At 35.5% G+C, this 25,490-nt stretch overlaps 1 protein-coding gene across 3 annotated transcripts in view; it reads right to left on the bottom strand.

Annotated features, from left to right (window-relative positions):
• SLC38A6 (solute carrier family 38 member 6) overlaps positions 1-25,490 on the bottom strand; it is a 58,221-nt gene that overhangs the window by 24,025 nt on the left and 8,706 nt on the right. For all 3 annotated transcript variants that reach the window (XM_014868504.3, XM_070513725.1, XM_070513726.1), the window contains exons 4-6: positions 15,859-15,911; positions 13,897-13,936; positions 3,419-3,497 (exon numbers count right to left, since the gene is read on the bottom strand). In XM_014868504.3, coding sequence (XP_014723990.1) covers positions 3,419-3,497; positions 13,897-13,936; positions 15,859-15,911 — 172 coding nt within the window. The remainder of the gene's footprint in view (positions 1-3,418; positions 3,498-13,896; positions 13,937-15,858; positions 15,912-25,490) is intronic.

The following is a 25,490-nucleotide window of genomic DNA, read 5'->3' as shown; positions in this document are numbered from 1 at the left end:
CTGCAATCTAAATACATTCTCTTTTCACTAAAAGAATTAGAGTGAAAAGTTTTATACTTCCTAGAAAACTTGTTTGATTGATCTGTGGATTTAATCCTATATGATAAAAATGTTCCAAGTATGAAATATAGAGTATAAATCCTTAGCTGTATTGTAAATGCATTGGCATGCAGATGTTTTTTTCCATATTTTAATGAAAACCAGATTTATTTATAAGTTGCTTTAATTTCATTCTCAAATACAATAGAACAAGAGTATCATATGTTCTGAATTAGGATCTCACTCACATCCCATATCAATTATGTAACTCAAATGCAAGACAACTTAATTGTGTCAATCATATTCCCCTGACAAGATCATTAAATGTTAACAGAGAGCTTCCAACTTTTAACAGCCATAGATTTTTAAAATATATGTTATTCTATGAAAAATATAGATGCCTCATAAAGGTTTGGTATAAGTATTATAGCTTCTGAATTCTAACAGTAATTTTTGAAATTACAATATTATGAACATAAAGTTTCTTTTTGGTATCGTCTTTATAAAGGTTTATATTTCACAAAGGTACATCAAAGCCCACATATAACCCAGAAAATAAGCACGCGTGAAAGATCTTAACTGCAATTTACTGCAAATCAAACCCTAAAACAAAAGCATATCAATATCATATTGATCCCATAGAAGAAATATTATGTTAGAAATAAACTGCCCTAGATAGTTAAGTCAATCACCATAACATTTGTTTCTTAATTATTTGACAGCACTAAACTTTAAAGACTAATGTTTTATCTGCATTCTAACCAATTAATAATTAGTCGCTTATTAATGTTTTTCAAAACTTCAAAATCCAAAATAAGAGAATATATATTAATTTAAAACAAGATGAGGCTGCTAAAAAGATGTGCAATTTTAAAACATCATAAAAGAGAATGCAAACTGGCCACACTATTTTTAAGCATACAGTTTTAAAAATCCATTTCTTTTTTAAGATTGGCACCTGAGCTAACATCTGTTGCCAATCTTTTTTCTTCTTCTTCTTCTCCCCAAAGGCCCCCAGTACATAGTTGTATATTCTAGTTGTAGGTCCTTCTGGCTCCACTATGTGGGACGCCACCTCAGCACGGCTTGATGAGCAGTGCTAGGTCTGCAACTAGGATCCAAACCAGCGAAACCCTGTGCTGCTGAAGTGAAGTGCGTGAACTTAACCACTTGGCCATGGGGCCAGCCTCTAAAAATCCATTTCTGACACGTAAAAACATTTTAATCGATTTTTTACTAATATGAGTAAGATGGGAGTTAATTTTTATTTATTTAAAGAAACCAGAAAAAAACCCCAATAAAGTAAATGGCAATTGGTTTAAAATGAAGCTATGATAAAAGTTTTAATAACAGTTCTGTCACATACCACCTTAATTATTTCTAAAATTTTATATGTATTTTTAGCCCTCCTCTTTCCATAAAGACATATGACAATAAAAAAAATGTAAATAGAAATCACCAAATTCAGGGCTAAGAAAAAGGAAAACACATGTAACAACTATTAGTATTAACATAGCTTATGCAATACATTCAAATTTGACTCTGAACTTCCCAACAGGGCAAAGAGAGAAAAACCATCTTTAATACAGTTATTATTATCGGAATTTCTTAATTCTCCACAATTACACTATGCCATCAGCTTACAAAAGCATGTGTATGTATAATATCTTATTTGACCATCTCAACAACTTTGTTAAGAAGGCAATACTAGTACTCCCACTATGCTAAGAAACCTAAGGCTCAGAATTAACTTTTATAGCCAAAAGAAGTTAATTTCCTGAGGTTACTGAATATGAAATGGGTAGAAAGCATGTCTCCTTACTCTTAGTCTAACCTTCTTTATTCTACCTCATATTGCCTTGAGTTCTTAGCCTTAAATTATAAAAGAAATTTATCACATAGAATTTTTTGAGTAATAGAAGTTGTCCTCAATATTTTTACAGCAAATGCCAAAGTGAATTTCACATAGCTATTTCTTACAGCAATTGTTTATCAAACTAACAGTTAAACTAAAACTTTAGTTAAACTAAAACTTAAAACTAGATAAAGCTGTGGATAAAACAAGGAAGTTGTGAGCATCAAATGTGATCATGAATGTGGAAATCTTGTAAACTGTAAATTACTATACAAAGGCACAATATCTTCTGATGATGAAAAATCATTAAAGACGTCTAGCTACCTTTTTTCAACCGCAGTTTCTTGATGGTTCCTATTCAGATCTAACGTACATCATACTTTCCTTACAAATATGTATTTGCAGTTGTCTAAGTAGAATTCTTTAATGGAAGCCAAGTTGTAAAAGGTAAAAACCAAATTTTGAAAACTTGCCCTGCAACCCAGAACAAGTTCAAATGTTGGAGCAAAACAACCAAATATTTAAATCTAGAAGTCCAACAGGTTTTTGTGTTGTGGTTTAGAAATTATGTGAAATAACGTGATGACAATTAAAAGTATTCTGTCCTTTCAAGTTTATCCTTCTCAAAATTTCTTAATATATGTAGTGAAAAGTATAATTAATTTGTTTTTTTCCCCATAAAAAAAGATGAGTCAATAGTCTTTAGAACCTAGTATTTTTAAAATAAGGAGAAAGGAGGTATAATGTGGTTTAGTATTATTTATAATATTGTTAAGAAACAGGAAATGAAACAATTAAGTCCCTGCAATTAATTGATTGAGTGACTGATTGACTGCCGAAGAAGATTTGTCCTGAGCTAACATCTGTTGCCAATCTTCCTCTATTTTGTATGTGGGTCACCACCACAGCATGGCCACTGACAGAGGAGTAGTATAAGTCCACACCCAGGAACCCAACCCGGGCTGCCTAGGCAGAGTGCACCAAACTTAACTACTGGGCGACTGGGGCTGGCCTGATAATTTATTTTTTTAAATCATGCTTTCTAATAGGAATCTTATATAAGTATGGCTGTAACTTTATCACTATGATTTATCCTTATCACTATGGTTTGCTGAGAAGTGACAGCAGTATTATCCACTCCCCTCCATTGGTTAAACCTTTACTGTCAGTACTCTCAGCCCTCCCCCATTCCCAACCCCAATCCCCACCCCAATCCTTCATATCCTCAGAAATTTCTCCTGTACTCTTCTCCAAGAGCTAGCTCATACCTGTCCCGCCCTATCATACCACCGAAGAACGCAAAGGTTACACCTGGCACTTCAGAGGCATCACAGCACAGTACTGTGTACATAATGGATCATCAGTAAACGTCTACTGAGTGTCACCTTCTCTGTTACTACTCTGCCCCTGCCTAATTTGTAAGTCTCTTGAGGGCAGGGACTACGTTTTACTTCCCACTAGAGCTTAATAAATATCTATCGAGTTAATAAATGAATGGATACAATGTGAAATATTTTTTCTTACCTACTATAGTCTCCAGACAAAAATTCTGAAATAGCAGCAGGAAGCTCTGTTTTAATAATTAAAAGATAAGATGACATAGCTGAAAAAAGAATAAAAAGAGTTCCTATTAGAATCCTATAATTTTTAACCATTTAAAGAATAATCTATCCAAAACACAGATGTCCATTAGGGCTCTGACAACATGTGGAAGATTAACTGGTACTGCACTATCCTCAAAGATACGTATACACCAGAAGTGGAGAGAAGTAACTTTGTAGAGAAGAATAATTTGGTAAGTTCATTATCCTTTGTTTATCTCTCAAGTCCAAGGCAAACTATTTAAGTAAGAGAAAGAGGCTTGATTACAGGCCATTTATAAATGAAATTTTGTTTGAAGTTTTGCAAAATCTCACACATCCTCACCCTTGTCAAAGGCACTAGAGTTTAGTTTAGCAACAAGTGATATAGAAACACAAGTCTAATAAGTACAGCTAATAATTTTGTTTGTTTGTTCTTTCTCACTAGAGAGAGACCTCCCCCTAGAAGTCTCCCTCCCTGCCTCTGCCACCCCCCGCCCCTGCCCAACACACACACCTTATGGACACTCGCTATTACACAACCAAGACAAGACGCATGACTTACATTTTCAATTGTCCTCTAAAACAGGTTAAGAAAAGATTCAATGGAAGCCATTAAGTACATTAAAGGGACATATCTTACAACTTTTATTCCATTTTACTAACAGGGCTCATCTGTATTATGCAGTCAAAACCTGAAGCTAGTCATTATTTCTCAGATTTTACCTGACAGGATCCAAGAAATAACTAACTTTTATAGCATTTTAATAATGATCCTATTTCTGATGTAGCAATAAAAAAATCCTATAAACCTTCCACCACATACTAAGAAATGTTATAATATAATTACAGAATACAGAACTCACTTATATGTAAACACCTGAGTTTAAGCTTAAATGCTTAAATATATAGAAACCCAGATGATTTAGAGTCAGAACTTCAGTTTAACAGAGTAGTAATCTTTCTTTCCCCTAGAGATTAAGTATATATTAAAAAAGAGCCAACAAGAATATATCCATTAGGAGGGTACTATGTAAGAATGTTAATTTTATTACTTATTTATATTTCAAGAAACATTTCACTTTCTCCTTGGACCTACAAAAACTAAGAACGTAAATGAACGCCAAGTGTGAATGGCAAAAATCTGGGGAAAAATTAAGAGGCTCAAATAGTTTAAGAAAAGGAATGCATATTCCTCAATCAATATATTTAAAAGTAGCTGAACTTCTCCACAATTATTACAGTGCTGTGTGGGCGTTTAACCCTGGAGAAAAAAAGGATACATACCAGTTTGTGGATAAATTTATATGAAGACAGATAATACTCACACACACAAACACATACACTCTCAATTTTTTAGTAAAATAACATGTACCTATGGCAAATTAAAATTTAGAACAGTCAATAACCAGTGCTCTGTAATGAAAATATACACATTTTCCGGTTCATGACTATTTCTTTTTCCCCAGCAGAAGTACAGTACATTTCTTCAAACCCTCTGTTAGTTATGGGGCATTACAATTGATTGTATGTGAAAAGGTGTACTGTTCACACTCTCCTAAGGAAAAATGCTATCAATTTGGCACAGAATAGAAGGAAGGTTTAGATTAACCTCCTCCACTCAAGGATTTGGGGCCTTTGTTTATAATACTTTATCTATTCCAAAGAATCATACACATATGGTGTGATGATGAAAATCATGAACTGAATTTCCTGAGACTGGCCTAGAGCTACCTAAATATATCTTGCAAGGAAAAAAAAAAGATAAAAAGTACCTTTAAAACAAGGAACGCAGACTTCCTACACAATGTAGTTTATTATCTGCCCATCAGTCTTTCTTGCTTGGATTAATCCAACACCACATGCATTTTTAAAGTTTCAGACATTCATCTTTCAGTAATTTGCTATTATTTCTTTTAGATCTTTAGTTGTAAAAAGCTTCAATGAATATGAGATCATATTTCTTTCTAATATACAATCTGTCATTCTTCCCAGAATTTCTATTAGCCTCTGGCTAATCATCTGATCACTTTTATCCTCTGTTGTAGCCTTAACTCTTTAGTTTTTAAATGGGAGTCCTATTTCATTAGAGTCCAGTCGGAAGAATCATCACATTTCAAGAAATATGAACTCACTAACCATATGTATCTCTCTCAAAAAAAGATCTCAGTATACAAGATATGAATATAATAAAACATGTAAAATACTGCTTCTTAGAGAATGCTGGTGTCTGTTTTAAGAGCTACAAAACTACAGAGCTCATGATGGGGAAAAACTCCACTGACTAAGCAAGTAAAACAAAAGAAGACACTATTCTTTTCACTATCTAAATTATTTTTTCTTAACCACAAGTAAACTTTCATGCAAGGACTAGCACTTTAACCTATTACATATAATATAGAGAGGAAACAAAAAAAGATTACCAAATAGACACTGTTAGGAAATATATCTTAGAGTCACATAAAAAGAACAATCAGTTCAATAAAATAAGTTGGAAAAGTTTTAAAGATATAATATCAACAGGAGAGCTCAAATATCCACTGTTTTTAACCAAAAGGTTCACTAGATCAAACAGCTGCCTGTCACACCTTTTGTCTCATGTCTTCTATTAATAGCATAAGGAAGTGTTTAAAGACATCTTAGAGACAGTTCATAAGCAAGAATTTGTAAATGATTTTTGCTGACATCGATACATAGCACAGACTCCTAATACAACACACACCATGTTGTACTCTAAATTACTAGCTGTAACAGGGCCATCCATAAGAGCCATGGTCACAGTTAAGTGGTTCTGGCCTCCAAACCAGCAAAGCCAGAACTAGTACTAGAAGACATATCTTAATGACGGCTATTCAGCCACTACAAATCATTTAGTTTCACCACATTAACGAAACAGGTATTCTTTTCTCTTTCACTTTAAACATAGCTAATAGACCTCATGTAACAGAAACTGTGCTGGGAAGGAAATAAAAAATTCTGTCAACTTAATCAGAACACAGAAGTTGAAAGTATTCTTTAAAAATCATGTGGAGAAGCAACTGTTATATTAAGAAATGACTAAAATAGGGTAAAATTTGATTAGGTAATAGCAAGTAGTAAGGTATTAATATTGGTTGATTTAATCGTAAAGAGAAACACATGAATTGGGAGCATGGCGGTTGAGGGGAGAAATGTCAGAAACAGAAAAGGGAAAGGGCTCTGTGGGAGAAGAACTATGAGGACAGCGAACATTTGGTGTTTTGAATGCCTGTTAGATGCTTGACAGTGTTCCAAGAGATTTACAAGTTATTTCCTCATTTCACCTTCACCACAAACCTGTGAGGTAGATATTATTTAGTTCACAGATGAAGAAATAGAGGCACAAAGAGTAACTTGCCCAAGCTAGCAATAGTAGAAATAGCTCGTCAGGCTTGAGAAATGTGCATTATTAACTACTATGCTATGGGAAAGTGAGGAAGAAATCCACCACAGCAAAGAAAAATAAGGAAAGTCTATCAAAAGGACCACTGCCCAGAATTACTCTTTTTTCACCAGCATTTAAACAACAAATTGCTTCTGAATGCTGAGTTTAACAGCTGGGTTCAAAGTAAATAATTTCTACAACACAGAACACTAATTAGAAGCTTTTAAAAACACTTATAATGTTCATTTCACTTTGAGTTGTACTTTCAATGTAATTCATTTCAAGTTTGTAGGTGGTGTGGCAAAGTGATTAGCCCAAGATTCCTCAGACAAGCGGAGGAGTTTCATGAAAGGACCCCCTGAATCTACCACTATGATTCTACTGCATTTACAGCTATGAGTGTAGTTCAGAAGAGAAAGTTTCCTATACTCACATATTTGAGATAGTAACATTACACCAAAATCTAAAAAAATTAAAACAAAAACCAATCTCTCTTCCCACAAATCCTGTACTGTTATGGACTATTTTTCTCAGAACTCCCTAAAAAAACAAAAAAAGACAAAACCTCAATTGGAGTTTGGGCCTAACAAGCCATTAGTTTACAAAAAGTAATTATCCCTTTTGCTAAATACTCAAAATACATATATGAAGATGAGATTATGGGACAGCTATTTTAAAGACAGAATTCGTTTTTAGCCCTTGGAGGAAGTTCAGCAACTTCTTAAAAGATCAGTCAGCCAGTCCTAAAGAGATGTGCCATGGGAGGAAATACAAGTTTGCCTTTCGTCTAAGAGAGATTCAATTTTACTTCAAACGTGTTTTTAGTCACTGATAGCAACTGGTTTACTACATTCAGTGTGTCTTATTAACTTGATGTTCCTACTAAACGTCCAGTACCAATGAAAGTCTGTTCCCACTCAAAACGGTACACAACACAACCTCTCCTTTTAAAATAGGACTTTTTAAAACTCTGAAAACAATGTCATTTCCCTAATTTGTGCACAAATGGATATTAAAATGTATGGAGAAATCCCCCCCCCCCAATAACCCCTGGAAAACATATATCTTCGTTTTATCATTTATCAAGATCTTAAATTCTGAATAAAAAGTGACCAGAATATTTACTACTCTAAAAATTATATAATTAAACTTAAATAAAAATTATTCCTAGGAAATACATTATATTCAAAATATTTTTGAAGTGACATTTTACCGGTAAATTTTGTCAAAGGGAGTACTTGTGAAAAAAATTCTCCTTCCAAATTTCCTCTCTCCCTCCTCTTCTAAGGCAGTGCTTTCTAGAATTTCTGGACAACACTGTTCAGGCTCAAAAAACCTGCAGTTTGACTACAGATGAGCTGACCAGCAGATGGCGCTGTAACAGCATGCCCAATCCTAGTTTCCCAGGAGACAATGTAAATTAGAATGTACGTCTAAAAGACTTCACTACCCAGCAAAAGAAAAAAAAAAAAAAGGAAGAAATTAAACCAAATAGATTCTATATTATCTAAAATTAAACCATGAATTTGAAAAACTGATAATTTGAAACTTCTATAGTTCTCAACTGAAAATGATCTTATTTACACCTTTGTGTTTACGAGATTTAGAAATTGTGCTGCTGGAGTACACAAAAGGGCTGCTGAGTTTCGCTTAAAACTTACATTCCCAAATTAGGGTGTTGATCAGGGCAGCTAGTGTAAGCTTTGTGGGAACTGTATCAGACCGGAAAATCTGGGTCATTCTAGCAATTTTCAGGAGGTTTCAGTAAGACTACTATAATGTTTACAGTGCTCCTTTCACAATATGTAGCAGCGATTCGATCTTCAATCTCCTTTAAAGAATTGGGGCTTTAAAGAACTAAGGAAAGAATATGCTATCCATAGTGTTCCTTCATATTTTATAAGAGCAAAATAAGGGGCCCCGCCCAGTGGCGCAGCAATTAAGTTCGCTGTTCCGCGTCTCAGCAGCCCGGGGTTGCCAGTTCGGATCCTGGGTGCGGACATGGCACTGCTTGGCACACCATGCTATGGTAGGCATCGCACATATGAAAAGTAGAGGAAGATGGGCACGGATGTTAGCTCAGGACCAGGCTTCCTCAGCAAAAAGAGGAGGACTGGCAGTAGTGAACTCAGGGCTGGTCTTCCTCAAAAAAAAAAAAAAAAAAGAGCAAAATAAGAAGTTAATATACTCCTAGGAGCCACTCACCTTTCTACCTTTTGAGTTGGGCAAGATACGAAACCAGAAAGAACATCAATTAACTTCACTTTACGATGTAAGAGTTAATAGGACTTTCTCTAGCTTGATTAATGATATGTGGGGTTTACTGCTTGATTTCTAGGGATATTTTTGCCTTCTGAGTGGTCAATCTCAGGAGTTCAAATGAGTGTGAAACTACTTACCTTGGGTTTTAGGAAATGAATCTCATAATGCAACAGAGAACTTTGTAGAAACTATCTATACTTTTTTGCTATTACAGTTCTTAATCCTTTTATTAGTAGTCCACTAAATTCAAACTCTCTAAGCCAGAGTTCTCTTCCCTGTAACTGCATTAAATATTACAACTTCCAGATACCTCTTTTCTGACTTTGTGTCCCAGTAGCAAGGACTCTCAGCTCTTGAGGAAATGGGCAGCTGGGGGCTATCTCTGGCTCTGGCCTATTTCAGGCCCCTAAATCATTAGCATTGGGAGGAGATCAGGAATCGCCTTGAAGAAGTATTTTACTATATGGCTCTCCATTTCCCAAAGACAAAGGTTTCTATAACTTTAGAATAAGAATGCTGAATTTAGTGAGTCACATTTTTTTTCTATTATAAAGTTTAGAGATTATTCAAAGACAGTGGATTTTTCCAATCGACTTGTTAGACCACATTAGTGACCTGTGACTAATACTTGGTACTGGATCTTGGGAAAAAAAGATTTTCTGTGAAGTTCTGACAGTAGGTTCTTTCCTAAAATACGTTCACATATATTCAGTGGTCTTCTCTTCCCAGTTGATTAACTCTTTTTCCTCCTGAGGGAGTACTAAGCCAGGTCACTGGCTTTTCCTTCTTTCCCTCCTTCTCTTATTCCTTCCTTTATTCCTATAACAAATATTACTTACTAAATGCCTCCTATGTGCTAGGTACTAAGGACATAAATGAATGAGCAAATTACTTAGATTGATGGAATATGGAGATGTAGGTGATAAACTGGGTCTTCACTGGAAAGATCCATGTAACGAATATCAATCAAGAGCAATTCATGATCATTTTGTTTCTAAAGGTTTTTCTTCCATTTTTCTCATAGATTCACCAGAGGCATAGAATCCCAAGATAACTGAGAAATGTTTAAATGTTACAAAGAATACAAGAGTTAGGAAGCATTAATCTAAAACATAATTACCTAACTGAAAACAGATTTCAAAATATTTTGTCTATTTTACATAAATAAGATCTAACTTTCCCCAATACTTTCAACCTTTTAATTTTTATATAATTCTAAGCTACAAATTATGCTATGGGCTTTCAAGTTTCTTTCCATCATTTATATGGTATATAAAATTGTCTCTTTGAGGCAAAATCTTAGGCTTTTAAGTAGAATTTTTAAATTGTCTCATTCATTCAACAAATATTATTTATTGAGTTCCTCTACCAGAAACTAGATCAAGTTATGAAAACACATAGTTTCTGTCCCCAAGGAGTTTTTAAAATCCTCAACATTTAATCTTTTCACAGCTTTTCAAACATTTATTATATCATAGCAAAAAAATAAAGGCTTTAGAAGCAGACAGGCAGAGCGAGGTTTGAGCTTTAAGGGGTAAAGGTGGTAAATGAGCTACTTATCGCTTCTGAGCACTGATCTCTTCCCCTGTAAAAGGAGGATAATAGCATCTACCTTGAAGAGTTATTGTAAGTATAACTAAAGTGTCTAGTAGAACACTTGACCTAAATAGAATCTACTATATTATTTTTCAGTTCTAAATGATCACTGCAAAAACTCAGACCATTTACACTAATAACGAACATTCCATCTTTCAAAAAATGCTACCTGAACCACATTATATGCAGATAGAAGGTAAAAAGTGTAGAAATTCAATCTGATGCTATACACTTCATATCATCTTAAAAATATCTAACGTATTTCCAATTAATGAAGAAAAAAGTCAAAGTCCATTTTGAAGACGTAACACTAAGTCAATCATATGCACAACACATTACAGATCCTCCCAAATAAGTGTGCTGTTTCTTCTCAAAGATACATGGTCTAGTAACTGTTTAGGACTTCCACAGACCCAATTTATATCCATCAAGAAATTACTTCTTAAGCTGGAGTTCCTAGACTCTAAATTCAGAGGCTCAGCAGTTGCCCTAAAGGGTAGTTCTAAGAACTGAGATTCTGCTTTTCTGACAGAGAACAGCATCTACGACAGCTTTGAGAGCAATAGTTGCTGACTTGGTAAAGATGCATAAGAAAAGACCAAATCATATTTTGAAACAAGTATAACTCCCCCACTGAACTTTCCTGTAATAAAAATATTTTAATGCTCTGAAAGAATTAACATGCCTTTGAAATGGCCAAATTAGAATTCAAATTTTGAGGTAGGAAGGGACCTTAAGTTCCCTGCTTCCCATCCTACCCCCACCAATTTAACAAAGAGGAAACTGAAGCCAAGAGAGTGAGGGAGGGGATTCCCCCAAGACATGGCTACCCAATGGCAGAGACTGGAGTAGACATTCAACCCAGCATTCTGCTCACAAGAGCAAGTTTCCAATTCTATGATTTTAATAAAGGAATGATTTATGCACAAAAGAAAAAAGCTCTTTAAAATGTTTCAGTGACTGGGTTCTCAATAAATAAACTTTTAACCAATGTGAAGAAAATCCTGAGGACATTATTCTAAAAGCTAAATAAATATTACCAGCTTTTCTGAATTTGAGGGACATTAAAAACTGCTGTGACTGCTCCTAAGTCACTTTATTTTAAAAAAAGTTTCCAAAACAAAGTAAGCAAATCAACAAACTTAGAGTTGGGAAAACTGATGATTCATCCATTACCAAATGCAGGAATCCTTTCTAGAACATTCTGACAAATGACTAACCAACTCTGTTTGAATGTTTTTCAGGGATAAGGGACATTTTCAAAGGAGGGTAGGCCACCTTCGTCATCACAGTTTAGTCACAAAGGTATTCCAAATGAACCCAAACCAACTTCACTGTAGACTTCTACTCTACATTGGAACCAGTTCTGCCCTCTGTAACAATTTCGAATTAGTCTAGTATCTATTTTTATATTTCATGTCCACTTTTTCAAATATTTAAAGCCAGTGATCAGTTTAGCAGTCTTCTTTTCTCTTCTTCTTGATAAATATATCTAGAATATTAAAAAGCACTTGGAAATAGCTTATACAAATCACATGCAGCTCTATTCAGTTCAACAAAGGTTTATCAAGTCCCAGGTATTATGCGAGGTTCTGGGAGTACAAAGAGAAATGAGACACAATCCTTGCCTTGGAGCAGCTTACAATATAGTGGGGGAGAAAAGCATACACAGAGATAGTTTTAATCTAATAAAAGCCAAGTGCTAAAATCATGTACAATAATAGTTATACACAAGATTAGAGAAGGAAGGGATCAGGGTGAAGGGTATACAGAATACAACAGCGGCATTTTGCTAGGGTCACATATTTGGATCAAAATTCCTGGATTGAAAATTCTACATAAACTACTAAACAACAGTTCAACCTAATCTAAACAAAATGTGATGGTTCTCAGTAATCATATAGAGAGGGATTGAAAATATAAAAATATGCATTCATATTAGAGATATTATGAGTGTACATTTAAGCAATATTTATTTGCTAAAATAAAATAAATTATTACAAAGCAGATCTTAAAATCAACGGCATTTATATAGATTAAGGAAGAGAGTGGTTACTGACTTCCAGTGTGAAGGGTGAAGTAGTGTGTGTTAGAAGGAAATTATTTGGTATGGCATCCAAGAAAGCATTCTTCTCATTCGATAACATTTTTTTCCCATGAAAATTCAAAGAATTAAAACATGAATGCTCAGGATTTCAAAACAATAGCAAGTACAATTTATAGTTGGAATGTTAATTTTTTCCTTGACCAAGAAACCCTTCAAAGATAGAATTTGGTTGAACAATACTTAAAGTGAAATACCTCAGATCTCTTGAGAATCAGAGTTAAACTTTATTAAAGCTGTCATCTTTAAATTATTTTGAACTGTTACATGTAAGAAATAAGATTAAAATTTCCCCTGACCATACAATCTTGTGTAAGATCCGAGTGCATGTCAACCTTCTCTGTGAATTTTCCTTCAGACTAAGGATTTATTTAGCACTCCAGTCAATGGTAAAAAAAAATTAAGACATTGTTCAGCATTAACTTCTTTACAACACATACAAACATGATTCCCATATTTCAGATTTAAATGTTTATTACATTCAGTCAATAATAGTCTATAATTAACAGTAATTTTTATTTCCACGTGGTTCTTGATAATGGGAACAAGATAAAAGATATATGTGAGAATGCTTCTTATTTGTCTCAGGTTTGTTTATTTTTTAAACTGCTTGGTCATTTTTAACTTCTTGGTTACAAAAGGACACTGCTTGTCCACACCTGATTGTTCACAGCCCGCAGAACATCATGCTCTCTAAAGCAGTATCTGCCAACGAGAGTGATTAGGACAAAAGTAGAGGGGAAATATTTTAGAATAACCTGGAGAGTTTTTCCAGGCTGTCCCTCACCACTGTCACAAGCACAGTGAGCCAATGCTTTAGCAGTGTGCTGCCGACCTAATAACAAGACTGAAATCAAGGGCTTAGCTGGAACTGAATTTAGAAGTTACTGTCCTACAAGGGCTGCTAAAAAGGACCTGAAAAAAGAGTAATGAGGACAACACATAGGGTTTCTGAAGATACCTACGTCTACAGAGGTTCAAGTTCCCAGCTAGACCGAGAGGAAGGTAATCATTTCTATAATATCTATGTACAAGCGGTGCACTTTCAACTACTTACCTCCAACATTCTGAATTACTATGGTGCCTGCCACCACCACCTATAAAAGAACAAATGTATTCAGAAGATGAAGGGGAAATACTATAAAAGGATAAGTATTTTATTAAAATCCAATAACCATTACTATCAAAAAGATGCAGAAGTCAAGAGAAGAGAAATTGAAAAGAATAAATTTTGCCAGCCACTTGTAATACATAAAACTAATAATCATCACATAAAAAGCCTTTCTTTAATAGTTCCATGGTTACTATAAAGAATACTTTTGCAAGTTTTCTTGGCAGTCTCTCTTAAACAGTTATTAAGTGTTAAAAAGCTGGTAACTGATGATGATCAAAGTATCAAAAAGTTGAAATTGAATCTATCTGGTCTCATTCTCCCTTTTTTACTGGTTTTACCACATTACTTTAGTAGGTAGACTGAGACAGCTTGAGGTGTGCTGTGCCAATGCTGTATTGCATAAAAGCAAATGATAGAGTCTTCTGAATTTATCAGCTTGGCTTACACCAAGCCTTTGAACATCCCTGTCCCAGGGATTAATAAAGTCTAGAGCAAAAACTCTAGAGCCCACATATTCTCAGATCTGAAAATTTACGCAAAATGTTTCAAATTCAATAGTATGAAGTGCGCTGAGTGTAAGACAATAGGAGGTAGTAAAGACTCTAGTATATTGGAGAACTCTCCTTTCAAAATGGGGCAGCTGCTACTCAGCTCTGGCCAGTTGCTGGCATGTAAGAATGTGGATCCAATGTAACTAGATCTTCTGATTTTTCAAGGAAAGTCAGAAATTGAACCGTTTCAAAATTTTGTAACTCTTTGTCGGCAATCAGTTAAAAATACAAAGATTTGAGCCAAACAAAATATACCTGAGGACTAAGTTCAGCCTGCAGGCTTGCTAGCTTGTGATCTTTGATGAGATTCCTAGGAAACTCAAGATAGCACTTTATCCATTCTTGGTAATCAAATGTACTCAGAGGAAATGTTTAAATATTCTGCTTCCACTTGTGCCTTTAGATCAGTCAAATCTTGGTGGATCTGCACCCCCAAGGTATGTCTGGAGCTGACTAGCTATCTAGGATCATGCAGTCCTACATAGATTGGGAATAGATCACTGTTTAGGCCCACCTCTACTAGAACAAAACCCACGAACAACAGATTCACAAATGAAAAGAAAAGGTTCTGTTTGGAACCAACATGCAAATGGGTTTTAGAAGTAGGATAGTTCTTCAGAAATAACAAAGTATCACAGCACTAACAATAATATTACCTTCTGATGATTTGTGGAAGGAGACAGTATTCTTCCTACCTCTTAAATTAGTTTAGTCTGCCTATCACAAATGAATGCCCAATAAATACTGCTGTTATTTCTCTTATTCTGAGGAGGAAAAGCAGTAGATTGAGAGTCTGGAGTCCTGCAATATAGTACCTGCTTTACGTAACCGTGGACGAACAGGGCCCTTCATTTCTCTGGGCCTTAATTTCCTCACCTAGAAATGAGGGGATATCTAGATAATCTTTTAGCACTGTTCAGCTCTTAAATGATATGATCTTCTAATTATCGGTTTTGTAAAGAGTCATGCTATAATTTTAATTCTATGCTGCTTTCTTCTACTGTCTTTCCGAAGATTTACTCAGAGACTATAATTAAAATTAAGAAGGAAAACTTAAAACAGGCCATTGTTACTGTTTTAAAATTATTCAAGTCATTGCTCTCCTTTGTTAGGGTGAAAAATACTAAAAGATTTAAGTGTTAAGTTAAATTTACGATGCATTTTTAGGAAACATGTATAGAAATATTTCTTCTCTTTCTCTTCCTGTTCCCATCATTCTGTCTTTCTTCACTTTAGTTTCCTTTTATTCCTTCTAATTTCCTTCTCTTATATATACTTGTCTCTTTTAACTGGAAACAGAAGGAAAAAATGCTCCTCTGGAATTTGGACAGTGAGGAGAAATTTTAAAAATTACCTTTCCAGGTAATCCAAATGCGAAGAGTCCAAGATCTTCATAAGATGTCACAGCTGTTAAAAGAAATGATAATTTTCACTTTTACACAAAACCATTTGTGTGCCAGGTCTTAAAGGAAAGAAAGCTACTCCATTACTAGCTTATAGCTATTGGATGGTCACATTAAATTTAAAGCAGAAGTAACCACTTTTGGGGGAAACTTCTGAAGACATTTGGTCTGTAACGATAGAGTTCTCTTAGAATAAGTAGAGCTTAGCAAATCCCAAGGCTGTCTAATAACCACTCAAGCTGCATTAATTTAAATGCAATAATTACTCAAGAACAACCCCACTTCTCACTAAACAGTGAAATCTAAGTTTTCATTGGCAATAGTTTCTGAAAACTGCACAAAGTTAGATAAAGTATGAAAGTTGTATCATAGTGTCAGAGACATTCACTTTTCCAGGCTACCTAGGATGATGATAATGTGTTCATGATAGAAACAATACCTTTATCCCCAAATTAATAGGGCATACATTTTCTTTTTTCATCATAAGAGTATGAAATTACGTTTTCATTCTAGTGATGCCACTGGTAAAAATAAGAGAAAAACATTCATATAATCCTATAGTTTGAAAAGTGCTTAACCTTACAGTACTTACACTAAGAAGAAGCTGACCAGCAGATACGAAGGCTCGATATAGCAACACACATCTCCTATTGAGTCAACGCTCATCATTTCTTAAAGCAAGTTTAATATATCTTCTCAAGATACACATGAGTTTTCTCTAAACTGCCACTAAATTAACAAAAAACTCCACATTTTTAAACCATATATGGTCTTTACATGTTATAACTACAAGGTCAGAAAGAAAACAGTGAAATGCTGAAAAGATAACTTTTACTAATTAAGAAAATTTACCTATTTTTTTGCCAAGTATACATTTAAAATTTTAACTCTAATCCATTAACAGACTTGATCAAAGAAGTTAGAAACTTTTTGGATGATACAACCATTTTTTAAAATGCATTTATACACTGCTAAACACAGCGGACAAGGACAACTTAGTTTTGAATTTGGGATATATAATTTGATTATAAGTATGAACATTTATGCTTTAACAATGAAAGACATCAATAATAATCTTACAGGGATAGATTTTGGATATATTTTAGAACATAAAATTAAAAAGCAGAGTTACAAAAGTAAAAACTGGAATTTTTTCCTTCTATGTGAATTGCTGAAAATTTTTTTCCAAATTCACATATTCTAAAGTGAATGTCATCAAAAAAATTAATAATTACTTTAATCAATAACTATTTACTAGTTTGTTTTAATATTCCTAAACATAATTAAGTGATAATGTTGTATAGGGGCACAATTCTTCGTATTTAGCATTCCAAAGCCTTGGTATATATACTAAACCAGAAAATTCTCTAAATGTTAGCTTCTATCTAATTTGACACTGAGAAGGTAATTTTATTACCTACTATGCGTATACGAACCGAGTTTCCAGACGAGGTCTGTTACTATGAGGCATGAGATCAAAGGAACATCATTGTTCATTTTTAGCATCCTTCTCTAATATTACAGTTAAATTTGTCTGTTCTTTCCTAAGAAAACATTTCCTCCCAAGAATTTAAAGTAAGGAGGCTCTTCAGTGTTACATATGGGAATGTATGAAATAACTTGCCTTTAAAGTGATCTATTTTGCATCAGTTTCTCAGTCAGTGAGAAGTTATCAAGATAATATTCATCAAAAAGTTTAACTATGCTTAGGGGCCAGCCCTGTGGCCGAGTGGTTAAGTTTGCACGCTCCGCTGCGGCGGCCCAGGGTTTCGCCGGTTCGGATCCTGGGCGCGGACATGGCATGGCTCATCAGGCCACAGTGAGGTGGCGTCCCACATGCCACAACTAGAAGGACCTGCAACTAGGATATACAACTATGTACTGGGGGGTTTGGGGAGATAAAGCAGAAAAAAAAACAAAAAAGAAGATTGGCAACAGTTGTTAGCTCAGGTGCCAATCTTCAAAAAAAGAAGTTTATTTTTAAACAGCAGAAAACAAGTATAGATTGTATATTTGGTAAACATGAAAAGCTAGTAACTTTTCCTTAAGCAAAATCATAATATTGAAAGAGTCCAAAAAGAACTGGCATTTCAATTATCTAAATTTAAATAACCTAAACATTTATTCTTAATTTTTTAATTAGAACACAACCTTAATTATTCCAGAAAATATAATCAAACTAACAGCTTAACGAAGATAGTTGTAATTGCAACTTCTGACAAGACTGGCATACTTTCAGCAATCTCAAACTTGTTCTCCATTATTTTCTAGTTTTATAAAAATCTCTCTAAACACAGCAAATTCCCAAATCCAGAGTGAAAAAGGTCTAGACTTTTAAGTGAAGACTGAGTATAATGTCCAAATCCTAACTCTGTCTCATGTCAGCAAGTCTGGCTAGTCCTTCAGTTCTGTCCCTCTCATACTTCTTTTATGTTGTAGAAATTAGAAGTACTTTTCCATGTCTGAGATCATCAGGAATATGAATCATGGCTTCTGGCTTAACATCGAGGCTTTACTAAAATATGCACACAGTCAGCCAAATGCTTTATCTTCACATATTCACTTTTCAACGGTTTTCTGGATCATCTTAACATTCCAAAAGCAACTCGTGAAACACTTTCAAAGTTCTGTTCTGTCATTTGGGCAAATAAGATGCCAGTAACAGTATAATCTGGTACTGACTTTTGGAATGCAATTTGACCACTGAAACTTTAAAATATTTATAACATTTGACCCCTAGGAGCTTGCATATTAGGAAATAAAACTAAATCAGAGAAATCATTATATGCAAAGATACTCATCATGCATTATTTACATTGGAAAAAAACTACCTAAATGTTCAACATTGGTTGAGTAAAGTAAAATTATGGTAAATATACCTGACAGAATAATATGTAGCCACTAAAAACTGTGTTTATAGGGGCCGGCCCAGTGGCTGAGTGGTTAAGTTCATGCGCTCTGCTTCGGGAGCCCAGGGTTTCACCAGTTCGAATCCTGGGTGCAGACATGGCACCGCTCCATCAGGCCATGCTGAGGCGGCATCCCACATGCCACAGCTAGAAGGACCCACAACTAAAAATACACAACTATGTACCGGGGGGCTTTGGGGAGAAAAAGGAAAAATAAAATCTTTAAAAAAAAACCCAAAAAACTATGTTTATAATAATATTAAAAAGGCAATATTAGATAAAAAAATAGCATTCGAATATAATCTATAGAGTAAAAATACAAGAGTGGAATGAATTAAAAACCAACAGTAACAATGATTGTGCAGTCTTCTTTCTTTTTCTCCATTTTTTTGGGGGGGGTTCAAATATTCTATAATGACTATAATGGGGTAGTGAAACTTTACTTTTAAAAACCTTATCACTTGAATAGTTCTGTTTCCTCCATCAAATATTTGATAGGATTTATTTAAGCTACAATTTTTAACTTCCCTGGTGTTTAGTAACTTAAATATCACTTGGTCTACTAAAAAGGGACATTTTTCCTGCTCTTTCAGATGATCAATGTTTTAATACCTTATTTATAAAGTGAAAGATGTCTTGAAAGATATTGAAACAAGATGTGGTGATGACCAGCCACATTAATAGCATATTCCTCCAGAACAGGAATAACATTAATTATGAAATTAATTCAGTCTTTTACAGGAATTCATACAAGCAGTACTTGGCACAATCCTCCTTAAATAAATAACTGAAAGCAGTCATTAGCAATCTATTTTAGGAAATTATTTTTTGATATTAAAGAAATCAATCCTCTGTTTTTGAGGGGGCAGAAAGGCTGTAAATCCTAATAAAGTAAACTGGGGAAAAATTTCTTCTTTAATATACCATCAAGGCACACTTTAGTGCTATTTTGGCTAGACCAAGAGTTTGGCCTCAACAGGAATCATTTAAAAAGTTGCTTCCCATGAAGTAGTGGAATATTTCCAGCTAGTTACTCCAGTGTTCTGTCTACTTTGCATTTTTCCCTCAATGAAATAGGACAATTAATAAACTCTGGTTATAGTACAAAGCCCAAGTTTCACCAGCAGCAATATTATCTTTGGATCTAGATTGAGGGGCATGAGTTATGCAAACACAGTTCAACTCTCAGAAAGTTGGCCATTTGGAATGCACCCTTATTATTTTGAAATTCTTTTCCTTCTTCTGTTTTCCATCATTTTCCTCTCGCCTTTTTTCTCCCTAATAGTGCTGTGCAGGTCATTCATTTATCCAAAGTCTACTATGCAATTGTATTGCCATGTCTGATCTTTCTTAACATGTATTTAAATGTAAGTTTACCAACTAAATGTGGTGTGACTTTAGAGCACTCAATGCAGTAAAAGAAAATAGAATGCTAGAATACTAGGAACATTCTCCATGTAAATGACACAAAGGCTGTGATATTGCATGCATAGAGAAACTTCTCGGATCCCAGTATACTGCTTGGCTCTGCAGTGAACAACACTTACATAGTAATATGCTATAAATGTTACTCAGTTTTCAACTTTCAGACTCAATTTATAGGTAAAACATGAATGACTTAAATATGATTACAAAACAGAAAGTAAATACTGTCAACCTGGACAATGTAAGGGTACAGCAGAAACACTACGGGAAATAGGAAGAGGACAGGTGAAAGAAAGGATAGGAACACTAATATCATATAACATAGCAGAGAGTCAAGAGACACTGTCTAAAGTCCATGGAACAAAAATAAAGGTTTAAGTGTATTATTTAGAGTTACAAAATAATCAATGAAAGAACTATTTAATATAAACTAATGAAAATTACAAGGGGGAAAGGAGGATTAGTGTTCTTAAGCTAACTCCTCACCCTTCAGAATGAAGTGTCAACAGATAATCTCTTAAATCAATAAATAACAGTAGAAGAATATTATTTAGACTTAGGAAGATAACCACCAAAAGAGTTAAAAACAAAAACTCTAAACGGTGCTAACTCTGGGAATGAAACCAGAAGCGGGTAAGAATGGGCGGGGAACTCCTCCAAGCCCTGCTGCACAAGTGCGTGCGTGCACACACACACGTGTGTGACCATATATTACTTTTGATAAAAATAAAAGAGGAGGTTAACTTAAAGATATGTTTAACCCTGCAGAGACTCACCCCTCTCCTCCCCTGCAGCCCAAGAGAAAAAGCTCAGCTTCTGCTACAGGCAGCACTTACTCTAACGTCAAGGCGAACCATATGAGGGAATCGCTACATGAGCAGAGCGCACAGTCTAGCCCAGCGGTTCTCAACTTTGCCACCACTGACCTCTTTGGCATGGATAATTCTTTGCAGTGGGGGCTGTTCTGTGCACTGCAGGATGTTTAGCAGATCCATGGCTTTTACCCACTAGATGCCAGTATTACCTTAGCCCCCCACATTCTCAGCTGTGACAACCAGAAATGTCTCTAGACATTGCCAAATGCCTGTGGGAGAGAAAAATCAAGCCCAATTGAGAGCTATTCATTAGCAAAAAGGATGAGACAAGAACACCAATCCAGTGAAAATGAAGTCACATCATCATCCCACTTAATAAACTGTGGGTCTATTGAACTAGCCTCACTCATCCAGAAAAGAAAGAGATGAAAATAGAAATAGTTGGACAGGTCACTTACTATTCCAAACAATAAGCAAATGCTCACAGTGAGTACTGGGATGGGAAATGGGAATCGACTCTTTCAGTCGGTTTCAGTTCTTATGTGCTCTCCCAGTGATAGCATCTCACAGTGCTGAATGGGATTCATCATGACCCTAAAGCAATCCCTATCCTTATATGGAGCCCACATCAAGGCTGGGCAAAACAAAAAGCTCTCAGCTTTACTAAGAAAGAATACGTTAGTGTCCAACATGTCATGTAAATGTTGAACACTCTAGTCTATAAACTACATAAGAAATTTTCAAAGGCAATTTTGACTTTATGTAATTTTTGCCTTGCTTTTTGACTTCAGAACTTTTAAAGATAGAATCCCTCTGTAGGTCTAATGCATCTATCCATTTGTGACCCACGTATCCAGCTTTTATTAAATACCTTCTGTGTGTCAAGCACAGTTTGGTAGAGACTGAGAAAACAATGGTTAATGGTTTAAATATACATTAAAGTTTTCTAGGAATACAATTACCATGTAAATGCAGGTTTTGTTTTGTTTCGAACTTTGCCAAAAATTGTTTGCCTTTAGGAAAATCACATCACCAACAGCATTTAATTTGTCTTTGTTTCTCCTTTATTTTACTATATGACATAATATTATGTATAAGCACAGTCATGCGTCACTTAACGACAGGGCTACGTTCTGAGAAAAGTCTTATGAGGTGATTTCGTCATTTCGCGAACATCATAGAGTGTACTTACACAGACCCAGACGGTATAGCCTACTAGACACCCAGGCTATATGGTACAGCTTATTGCTCCTAAGCTACAAACCTGAACAGCATGTACTGAACACTGCAGGCAATTGTAGTATTTGTGTATCTAAACATATCTAAACATAGAAAAGGTATAGTAAAAATACGGCATAAAAGATAAAAATGGTACACCTGTATACGGCACTTACCGTGAATGGAGCCTGCAGGACAGGAAGTTGCTCCGGGTGAGTCGCTGAGTGAGTGGTGAGTGAATGTGAAAGCCTAGGACGTTACTGTCACTGCTGTAGACTTTATCAACACTGCACACTGAGGCCACACTCGATTTATTAAAAAGATTTTCCCCTCCTCAATAATAAATTAACCTTAGCTTACCGTAACTTTTTTACTTTATAAACTTTTAAATTTTTTTAAATTTTTTGACTCTTGAAACAACACAGACTAAAACACAAACACATTGTAAAGCTGTACAAAATATTTTCTTTCTTTATATCCTTGTTCTATAAGCTTTTTCTATTTTTGAAATTTTTTATTTTTTTTTTTTAACCTTAGAAACTTATTGTTAAAAACTAAGACACAGGGGCCGGCCCGGTGGCACAGCGGTTAAGTTCGCACGTTCTGCTTCTTGGTGGCCCAGGGACACGGCACTGCTGGGCATGCCATGCTGTGGTAGGCATCCCACATATAAAGTAGAGGAAGATGGGCACAGATGTTAGCTCTGGGCCAGGCTTCCTCAGCAAAAAAGAGGAGGACTGGCAGTAGTTAGCTCAGGGCTAATCTTCCTCAAAAAAAACCTAAGACACAAACACACACATTAGCCTAGGCCTAAACCAGGTCAGGATCATCAATATCACCGTCTTCCACCTCCACATCTCGTCCCACTGGAAGGTCTTCAGGGGCAATAACGCACATGGAGCTGTCATCTCTTATAACAACAATGCCTTCTTCTGGAATACCTCCTGAATGGACCTGAAGATTTGCCCCAGCATCACCACAAATACGTGAGTAATGCATTGTGCTATAATGTTACAACGTTACTAGGTGATAGAAATTTTCAGCTCCATTATAACCGTACGGGACCACCATCATATATGTGGTCTGTCGTAGACCAAAATGTTGTTATGCGGCACATGACTGCAGTGTATTAGTTTCCTATGGTTGCTATGACAAATTATCCCAAACTTGGTGACTTAACAGAAATTTATCTCTAAGTTCTGGAGGCCAGAAATCCAAAATCAGTTTAACTGTGTCAAAAGCAAGCTGTCAGCAGGGCCACACTCCCTCCAGAGGCTCTCAAGATAATCCATTCCTTGCCTCGTCCAGCTTCTGGTGACGGCTGGTATACCTTGATTTGTGGCTACATCCCTCTTATCTCTGCCTCTGTGGTCACACTGCCTTCTCTTCTGCCTGTGAGCTCCCTCAGTGATACATGTGACTGCGTTTACAATCCACCAGGACAATCTTCCCATCTCAACATCCTTAACTTAATTACACCTGCAAAGTCCTTTTTTGCCATATAAGGTAACATTCACAGGTTCCAGGATTAGGATATGGCCAAATTTTGGGGAGCCATTATTCAGCCCACTACCAGTAGGCGATAACACCTAGAGGAATTTCATTTCAGATAGGAAAGGGAGTATTTGACCTTTTTTAATAAAAGTAAGGTGTTGCGATAGATAGTGTTGAGAATCACTGCTCTAGAGGGTTGAAGTAAAAAAACAAAATTGGGAGCACAAGGGGGCCATTTTACCCTTTGTTTATTTCCTCATCATTACTAAAAATTAAAATCCTCATAAAAGAATTCTAATCCTCCTTTAGGAAGAGGAAGATAAGGGACTATCTTAGCTTCCTCAGTGGGCTCTAGGAAGGACCAAAATCCTCTTTGGAAGTAACAAGCAGAGAATCCCAGTATCTACCTTGACTCCTTTGAACCACCTTGGTTGCTTCTCACTGCCTCAGTAAAAAACGCCAGATTCCGTAGGATCTGACACTTCAGTCTCTCTCTTCAGTTTCATTTTCTCCTTTGTATCTTATACACTAATAATAATAAACTATTATGGTACCTTGAATAAAATATGCAGTATATGTCTTTGTACCCTTGTATAGGCTAGAATACTCTCTTGCTTTGTCTGCTAGTCAAATTGCTTCTCAGCTCAGTCCTCCAGGAATGTTTCTGAGCCTCACTCCCTAACCCAGACAAGGCAAATCACTCCCACCTCAGAGCTATCACTGTACTTTGCACATGTTTAAATTGCTACACTTACCACACTATGATATAAATTATTTGCTTATATATTTGTCTCCCCCACTACACTATGAGCTTCTTTAGGGAAGAAAGTGAGTTGTATTCATCTCTGTATTCTTAAGAGATAGAAGAATACTGAATGAATGAATGAACCTCTATCTCAGGCTTCAGTTCTAGGACCTGTCCCTCTTGAAACTTTATACTTCCAAGTCCACTTATGCAAGACCAAACTATTTTATTTTGAACCAACACCTCCTGCTGAATTCTTCTCTCTATTAATGACACTATCATTAACCCAGTGGCCCAAGCCAGAAATCTGGAAGATATCCTTAGACATTTCCTTCTCCCTCACTCTCCACATTCAGCCAGGTATCAGCCCCCTTCAATTCTAACTTCGTCACATTCCTTAACCTGTTTCTTTCTTTTATTCTGTTTGCTAATACCTTATTTCAATTTCCCACTATTTGATTCTTACACTTCTGCAACAGCCAGAAGAAAAAGAAAAGGGTTTCCATCCTGAACACAACCCTGAGGGCAAGCACGGCCTGGAGAGCTGACTGTGCCTTTGTGAAAAGAACTACCCTAATCTGGAGGTGGCTCTTAGACCTGCTGCTCAGTTGTTGTCCTGGGAATTCCCTTTCTTTCTCTCCTATGCTAAATTCCCTGTTTCTTTGTTCCTCCCTACCTTTGGCAAATGGCATCCTCCATTGCTCACTAAGTAAGGATGCATGGGAGATAATTTTTTGGAATCCTTACATGTATGAAAATGTCATTATTCTATCTTTACATCTAAATGAGTTTGGCTGGGTATAGAATTCTATGTTAAAGTCATTTTCCCCAAGAATTCTGCAGGTATTATTTTATAGTCTTCTAATTTATAGTATTGCTCCTGGCAAGTCTTTTTCCATTTTAGTCTTTTATTCTTCGTATGAGAATTTTTTGTTTATTTCTTGTCTCTGAAAGTTTTTAGGATATTCTCTTTATAA

Source organism: Equus asinus, chromosome 7 (assembly GCF_041296235.1).
Source record: "Equus asinus isolate D_3611 breed Donkey chromosome 7, EquAss-T2T_v2, whole genome shotgun sequence".
NCBI classification, from domain to species: Eukaryota; Metazoa; Chordata; class Mammalia; order Perissodactyla; family Equidae; genus Equus; species Equus asinus.
This window is presented reverse-complemented; position numbering and strand designations above follow the sequence as displayed.